General features: G+C 42.5%; 1 protein-coding gene across 5 annotated transcripts in view; it reads left to right on the forward strand.

The window, feature by feature from the left end:
* Positions 1–6,736, forward strand: part of LATS2 (large tumor suppressor kinase 2) — a 63,993-nt gene extending 57,257 nt beyond the window's left edge. For all 5 annotated transcript variants that reach the window (XM_075592278.1, XM_075592276.1, XM_075592277.1 and 2 more), the window contains one exon: positions 690–6,736. In XM_075592278.1, coding sequence (XP_075448393.1) covers positions 690–1,181 — 492 coding nt within the window. In that variant the 3' untranslated portion in view covers positions 1,182–6,736. The remainder of the gene's footprint in view (positions 1–689) is intronic.
* Positions 6,737–8,340: the final 1,604 nt, after the last annotated feature.

The raw sequence follows: 8,340 nt of genomic DNA on the forward strand, positions 1-8,340 counted from the left end.
CAGCTTGAACTGCAGTTTTAAGCATATTATGTTTTCTCTCACGTGTAATACAAGTTTAATACTGAGTGCAGGTTTCCTGACACATAAACCAAAAAACCCCATTGGCTTTCTCTTTTAAAGCCCATATTCAATATGCTATAAAGCAGTGTTTCCCTTTCTAAAAAAAAATCATGTCTAGTTGATGTATATAACAGCATATATGGCCACATTGCTACGAGGTTCTTCTCCAGAACACACTTCCTTGCTGGAAGACACGTTACAGCCCATTCACTTGAACGAGCCATATTTACTAGGCAGTGCTTCAAGGTGTCTCGTGGAGCAGTATGCCTTAGTAAATCTAAACATTCATATATTTGTTTTTCTCCTAGAACACTGACAGTGTATGCAGCTCTGTTCATATAATTTTGCATTCACAATGCCCTGCAGACCTTACATTCTAATTTTGGTGACTGAGGCACAAGGAGATAAAGAGACTTGCCCAAGGTCACTAGTAGAGCCGGATCCAAACCTGATTTACAATCTACAAAGGCAGTGACATTACCACGAAGCTACTGCTTTAGCTCCCAATATCTAACATGTAGGATCTGATTTGTGCATGATCTTCATATCACGTATCTGGGAGGGAGGGGAAAAGAAGGCAAAATAATTGTCTTGAACCAATCTTTTCAAATTTTCACTCTCTCTTCTAGGTAATAAACTGGGAAAACACTCTGCACATTCCCTCCCAGATCAAACTGAGCCCAGAGGCGACGGATCTGATCACCAAGTTGTGCTGTGCGGCTGAATATCGGCTTGGGAGAAATGGGGCGGATGAAATTAAGGCTCACTCCTTCTTCAGCTCGATTGACTTCTCCAGCGACGTCCGCCACCAGCCGGCACCTTATGTCCCCAAGATTAGCCACCCCATGGACACCTCCAATTTTGACCCAGTGGAAGAGGAAAGCCCTTGGAATGACAGCGGGGACAGCACCCTCACATGGGACACCTTCATGTCTCCCGGGAATAAGCACACAGAGCACGCTTTTTATGAGTTCACTTTCCGGCGGTTCTTTGATGACCACGGCTACCCGTTCCGCTACCCAAAGCCTTCCAAGGCAGAAGCCTCCCCATGTGCGGAGTCACAGGAGGCGAGTCCAGATGCAGCCAGCGAATCAGAAGTCTGCCAACCGGTGTATGTGTGAGGTCCTACAATGAATATTACACACACAAACCTGAATTATCCTCGCATAACAGAAAGTGCTCGGCTCATCAAATGAAGTGCATTTTACCTATTACAATGATCTTTATTGTAAAAAAATGATCTGTATTGCTTGCATTTCTGGGGCCTATTTAAAGCAGCATTTTATGTTCCAGGGAGTTCCCATACCCGCCTTAAATATCACTGTGCTGCATTGCATAATGATGATGAGTATCTATGCACTTCCTAGCCTGTGTAGTGTGTCCCTGTTACTGTGGGGCATACGTATCCAGGCAAAGAGTGGTGGAATTATGGGGCAAAATCATAATTCCAGATGTATAGAAGAAGACATCCTATTGATATTTTTCTCTCTTACATCTGGTGTCTTTTTTTTTTTTTGCACCACTTTTGCCTTAATCATTATGGGACCATCATGTTTTCAGCTTGTTTGACATTGTCAGGGCTTCTGTATATATCTCCGTGCAAGTTCTATAACCAAAAACAGGAGAGTTTGTTCCCTGTTGTTGTTCAAAAGGGAGTCCGTAGCCCTGTCATTATTGGAGTGCTCCACTCATAGTTTGTTGGACTCTTCTGCATGTGTTCAAGAAGATGTACAGGATTGTAGATGGTTGGAAGTGTAGTCATACTCGTTCCCGTTTTATATTGTAGTACGCTCAGTTGGCATATGGAATGCTGCTTCACTGATTGTACGGTGCAGTTGCAGCACAAAGCTAGCCCGGGTTTCAAAAAAGGACTCCACACACAACCAGTCTAATTTTGCCGCCTTGAAGCTGCATGGTGTTGCAATCGCACAATGATCTTTAACTCCTTCTGTGCTGGGAATTGTTTAATCCAGTGGTGCCCGTTGGATACAAAATGGCTGCCGAAGCGGGCCTGGCGGCCATTAGAAAGCCGCCACAGCATCGGGATGTTGCTGTTTTCTGTTGGTGACCCGCGGACATATCTGTTTTTGTTTTCTAAGCGAAAATGAGACACACAGTTGTTTTTTTTTTGTTTTTTTAATATAAGCTCCTCGGGACACCCGGGTTCTGCTGAAGGGAAAAAGGGCGGGAAATGACTGCTTTAAATAAGCCCCATTGTTTCTTATCAACATTGAGAGGCCTATGATTTATAATAGCCTCAATAACTTTATTTTAACAGACTATTGTGGACATCCTCGGCAATAAACTATATATTTTTAAGAAAATGCTAAAGTTTAGAAAGAGCACTTATATTTTATAACATCCTTTTTTTTGTATTTCCACCTTTCTAGGAATTTAACATTAACAAACCATGCTGCTGTTGCTATAATGTTTGATATTAGCTGTAGCACTTGATTCAGATTTTTTACTTCAGAGGGGCACAAGGGGAGCAGTTAATAGGGGGAAACGTGCATATTAATGGCGCAGTGCCAGTAAGCAATATTGCAGAGTGGGAAATGGAAACCAATCTGTGAGGTAACATAGCACAACAAATATCGTGACATCTAGAATATTCTACTGCTTTTGTTCGAGGCTACATAGAGTAAAAAACAGTTTCTAACTCAAAGAACAAATACTGCAGCTATTCCATATTTGCATTGATCGGGAATGAGATATAAAGCAGTAAAATAAATGTTTTAATTATAGTGGAGGCCATTTATAAAAGGCCTCCTGAACTAATATTTTAGATATATTTTTTTTTTTAACTTGCAGTAGGATTTAGTTCAATAGTATAGGATCAGGATAGAATTAAAAAAAATTAGTCAACATATTTTGTAAATTGTAAAATAAAAAATATTATATAACGATATATATTTTGACTCAATGCGATTGCACCAAAGGACGCGGCAGAATCTAGAGAAGGCCTCTGACCTAAGAACACGTGTTATAGTTTCTGTGCAATATTGTTTTTTTGTTTTGTTTTTTTAAAGTCCTTTTTCTATTTCTATGGTTATTGATGTCATTTATTCACATAAAAAAAAAAGTTTCAAAGGTATATATTTGACATTTCAAAATGGTAACATTTTAACCCCAGTCAGTGCTCCTCTGCCACTGGAAGGGTTCACCGCTGCTGTGTATATGCCTGTTGTGATGCAATAGAATGTGTGTGGAAGTGTCTTTTCTGAGTTAAATAGTGCATGAGTATGAACTTTTACATTTCTCCCCCTCCCCCCTATTCACAGGCTGGCTCTGTGAACACCATCTTATTCTAGATAGAAAGGGAGGGGGGGGGGGGAGAAACCCTATGTATTTAGTACAGAGTGTTGGTGTTGTTCATTTAGACCAGGGGTGGCCAACTCCAGTCCTCAAGGGCCACCAACAGGTCAGGTTTTCAGGGTATCCGTGCTTAAGGACAGGCGGCTCAATGCCATACTGATTGAGCCACCTGTGCTGAAGCAGAGATGACCAGAAAACGTGACCTGTTGTGGCCCTTGAGGACTTAAGTTTGCCACCCCTGATTTACACGATGGAAGACCATTTTTCAAGAGCCGTAAAGAATGCAAAATAGTCTTTATTATACTGAATCCAACATTAAGGGAGAATATGACCGCGAGCGTCGGCTCTGCCCCAGGGAAAGTGCTGATAAATACACTCTTTATATAATCCCAATTTTTCTTCTTCCTATACTTTGTTTTTTTCTCCCCTGTAGCTGTTGCTCTGTTTATGGGAAACTGTCATTCAAATGTATTTCCCTCTGCAGCCTTCACAACCCCTACATTACCCTGTTCTGCACAAACTCTTATCTTGATAATGGAAAGAAACGTGTAGAAGCCCTGACAACCCACAGATGCAAGACCATTTTAGCAGGCTCTTAGAACGCCTCTTATTCCCGTCGTTTAAAGAGATGCGAGACTTAGAAGTCAGGGTCCCTTATCCTGGGTCCTCCTCATGCATCGGAATCCTGTGCATCAGACACCTTTATTGCACACCATGTACATTTGGTCAGCCCTATTTTTAGCACATGTATAGCTGGGACAGACCATTGGAATGTAGATCGTGTCCATACTGGGAAGACGCATGGAGAGCTAATGTACAAAAAAATAAAATCACGTGCGGTGTAGGGTGGAATTGAACCCACGGGCAAGAAGCACATTCGTTTTAACAAAAACAGAAGCGCCCTGCGCAATATCCAAAGTGACACCACATATAGCACAATACTTCAGTGCTAATCTGCTCATGAGTAAGGGTCATTTAGTTAAACCCTTTGGCCAAAGCGTTATAAGCCTGCAGCCAACATCAAGGCATGACCAATTTGCAGGTCCTAACACTACTATTCGTTTTAACGGGTTGCTGTTCCATTGAACGAGTACTGTACCTCATTTTTATTTTTTTTCCCAAAATTGCAGTTAATGGCTAAAGCCGTGAACTACTTTAGCTTGGTAGTAGTTGTTTATTGAAGCTTCCCAAGTCTGTAAGTGTACAATCCCACTTGGGACCAAAGTGAGAGGCCTGTGTTGCAAGCCCATCTGGCAGTGGCGGGATTAAAAGAAAGGGGAAAAAACAGACTTGTATGAGTTTTCATTTGAGAACAAACAAACAAACACAGCAGGGAGCTATTTCTATTTGATCAGCTCAACAATAACCTAATTTATACACACCACCTATTTTCCATACTGATCTTGAATTCGAACAGAGTATCCTCCAACAGCACGATTTATTTATTTTATCTCTGGAGCCCCCCTGGTTCCTGAAATACTTACCATTTTAGTTATTGGTGTACTTTGTAAAGATTTGTAAAGCTTGCACGTGCAGTCATCCTATAGGTAGCCGCAACGTCACCCGCTTTTTGCCTCCTATTGGCCCGTGGGACCATGGCCGATTTGACATCCATTATGGTTTCCCAAATCGGTGCTGGAACACCGGGCAGCTAAAAGAGACAAGTACTGTATCTCGGGAGCTTGGGGGTCTCCGGAATAAAAATAATTAACGCACAGTTCAGCTGCAGAGGATCTCTGGTTAGAATTCTTTAAGACAACAACAAAAAAACAATAGTGAAAAAAAGAACACGTTGAGTAGTTTGCCATAGAGAACCAAATTGAAGTAATGGCACTGATGAGTTTATTGGCTTAAATGTAAGTATTTACAGCGATAGATAGGTAAATCTTCCTTGGTAACCAGTTGCTTTGAAGCATTTTTCAATCTAACCATTTTTTGGATAAACCGGTGTGTGGCGGCACCTCCTATTCCACAGTCAAAGTATTCCCCGTGGGAAGTAATTAAGCTGCCATCATTATACAAACTACTATTCTTATTCTGCTATGCGGGTCTGCTCTTTTATTGGGGTTTCTTGCCTTTGGTAAGCAGTAGATTAGGTGTTATCCTGCTTTTCATAGAAGCGTGAGCAATGAATTCACCATTCTGACTCTGGGGACTACATTCATTTTATGCACGTACATAATTGATGTGCTTCAAAATAGGAGATCGAATGGGATTTTCTTGATTGATTAATCGCATGCAGTGTTTCTGCACTGGTTTTGCCTGGCCTGTTTATACATTTTATTTAATATTTTTGAAAAACGTTATCATCTAGCCTAATTGATGTGCAAAGTTACAATACTTAACGGACTCAATAGGCATAGAATACCCCATTAGAATAAGAAATATACTTAATTAGCAATTGATATCTTAATGAGGGTTATTGAAAGCAACACGAATACTTAACATTGCATAGCTTAACTCATTTCCTGGCAAGAAAGGGGGTTAATAAGAATTCTTTGTGTGTGTGTGTGTGTGTGTGTGTGTGTGTGTGTGTGTGTGTGTGTGTGTGTGTGTGTGTGTGTGTGTGTGTGTGTGTGTGTGTGTGTGTGTGTGTGTGTGTGTGTGTTTTATATATATATATATATATATATATATTATACACACATACACATATATATAACCTTTGAAGAATTCTTATTAACCCCTTTTCTTGCCAGGAAATGAGTTAAGCTATGCAATGTTAAGTGTGTGTGTGATATATATATATTTATATTTATATATATATACACATATACACACACACTATACTAAGCCATATCTTTATGTATAACTAATGGCGTGCTGAAGAGGCCAGTGGTATAACCATCCCTAGCTCTAATTTACAGGTGGCTGAATAATTAAACACGGACAGAAAAGTTATTTGTTTGATTCATAACAGCCTTGTTCCTTCATTTTAAAAAGTCAACCTCTTTTGTAAACCGAGTTTTGGTTGGTCAAACCGAGTATTCTTTATTTCATATACAATGCTTTCGTAATGTTAACATATATTATCCACTGTTTAGATATTTAAGCAACAACACACATATTTTGATTTTAAACCAAAAAGTCTAGCTGAACACATGACCCTTGTGTACTTGTTTACATTGGTATGAGAGTTGTGCCCCTGACGTATGCTGTGCTTGTGCTGTGACGTTGTAAGATTCAGTATTACTGCTTTCTATAATAATGCCATTTTTGTCATTTACACCTATCTGACAACCTTTATTGTGGTAGTTTCTTTCTCAGGAACTCAGTTTAACTGTTATTTATTGATATATCATCGCCTTTGAAAGCTTTTACTGGCACAGTTTATTATTATTATTATTAAAAAAAATCTGAATAAAACCTTATTTGTGTGTTTTTTGACGTTTGCCTTCAGGATCGCTGGTTGCAATAAGATACCAACACACATTCCTCTAGATCAGGGACTCCCAACTCCAGTACTCCAAACAGGTCAGGTTTTCAGGATAGCCCTGCTTCAGCACAGGTATCTCGGTTGAAGACTGAGCTACTTATTGAACCACCTGTGCTGTAGCAGAGATATCCTGAAAACCTGACCTGTTGGGGGAATCTTGAGTCTAAATCAGTGGTGCGCAAACTTTTTGCCCTGCTCCCTCCCTGCCTGCTCGCGCCCCCCTCCCTTACTTTGTATCGAGCGTCAAATGACGCCACGGGTCATGTAATGTCGCGTCACATGACCCAGCAGCGACATTTGACAGCCTCTCACACTCACGCTGGCGCCTTCCGCCCGCGCACTCGGCTCTTCCCCTCACACTGCGGTCCCCGTATTACCGCCGGGGGGCGGTGGGGGAAGGAAAAGCCAGCGGTGAGACCAGGCCGGGGTCCTGCGAGCAGGTAGCACCCCCATCCCCCCTGCGCGGAGCTGCTGATTGGGGAGTGACAGGGGAAGAGTCAGGACAAACACAGCCCCCTCCCCCCGTCTCTCCCTCCACGGGGGGGATGGGGAGGGGAACAGTCAAGAGAGAGGGGGCCAACACCAGACTGACTGACACACACACACACTGACTGACAAACACACACACACTGATGCGCACACACACTGCATGAAGCTGTTAAGGGGAGGGGGGAGAACAGAGCTGTAAGGGGGGTGGGGGACCGGACCTGTAAATGGGGGGGGGGGGGACTGGACCTGTAAATGGGGGGGGGAGCAGACGACCGGTAAATGGGGGGGGGGGGGGCGGACTGGACCTGTAAATGGGGAGGGGGGGTCGGACCGGATTGATGTGAACAGGAGACAGAGTGGGGAGAGACAGAGAGAGGGAAGGAAGAGAGAGAGGGGAGATGGGGAAGGGAGAGATACAGGGGAGCGGGAACATTACAATGAATTATCTTGCACCTATCAGACATTGCCAAGTCACGTGGGAGAGCTGATTTAACCCTCCTCTGACAGCTCCAGACATGCACAGAGGCCATTGAACCAGCCCCCACTTAGAAAACAGAGCCAAATTCTCTGTAGTCCGAACGTCTGGCTGAAGTGTCAGAGGACTGTCAAAGCTTTGTCTCAGGGTGTCACCTTTGACAAGCAAAATGGTTATCACCTAGTTGTGAGACGAAGTCTGCATATTCAATGGAGTGAGTCATAGCCCCTTTGATCAGCATATTGTCTCAACTCTGGTGTTACTTATCCACAGGGGTCGGGAAGTGTAGGACATCACAAAAGGACTTTGTGTCCACCCCTTGCATACACTTAACCCATCAAAGCTCCATTTGGGGAGCTCTGCCCTATATTATAACTTACAGCAAAAACATTGACAAGTTCTAAAATACATTTTCCAGTGAAGGAATTGCATTTTGGGGCAGGGAACACAGGATTATACACACAATACAGTTAACCCTTTCCCTCCCAAGATGCTTTAGGGGGGACACCGTTTAAAACACATTGCAGCTGGGAAATTCAGCTGCAATCTGGGACAAATACAGATG

The sequence above is a fragment of the Ascaphus truei genome, chromosome 3 (assembly GCF_040206685.1).
Source record: "Ascaphus truei isolate aAscTru1 chromosome 3, aAscTru1.hap1, whole genome shotgun sequence".
NCBI classification, from domain to species: domain Eukaryota; kingdom Metazoa; phylum Chordata; class Amphibia; order Anura; family Ascaphidae; genus Ascaphus; species Ascaphus truei.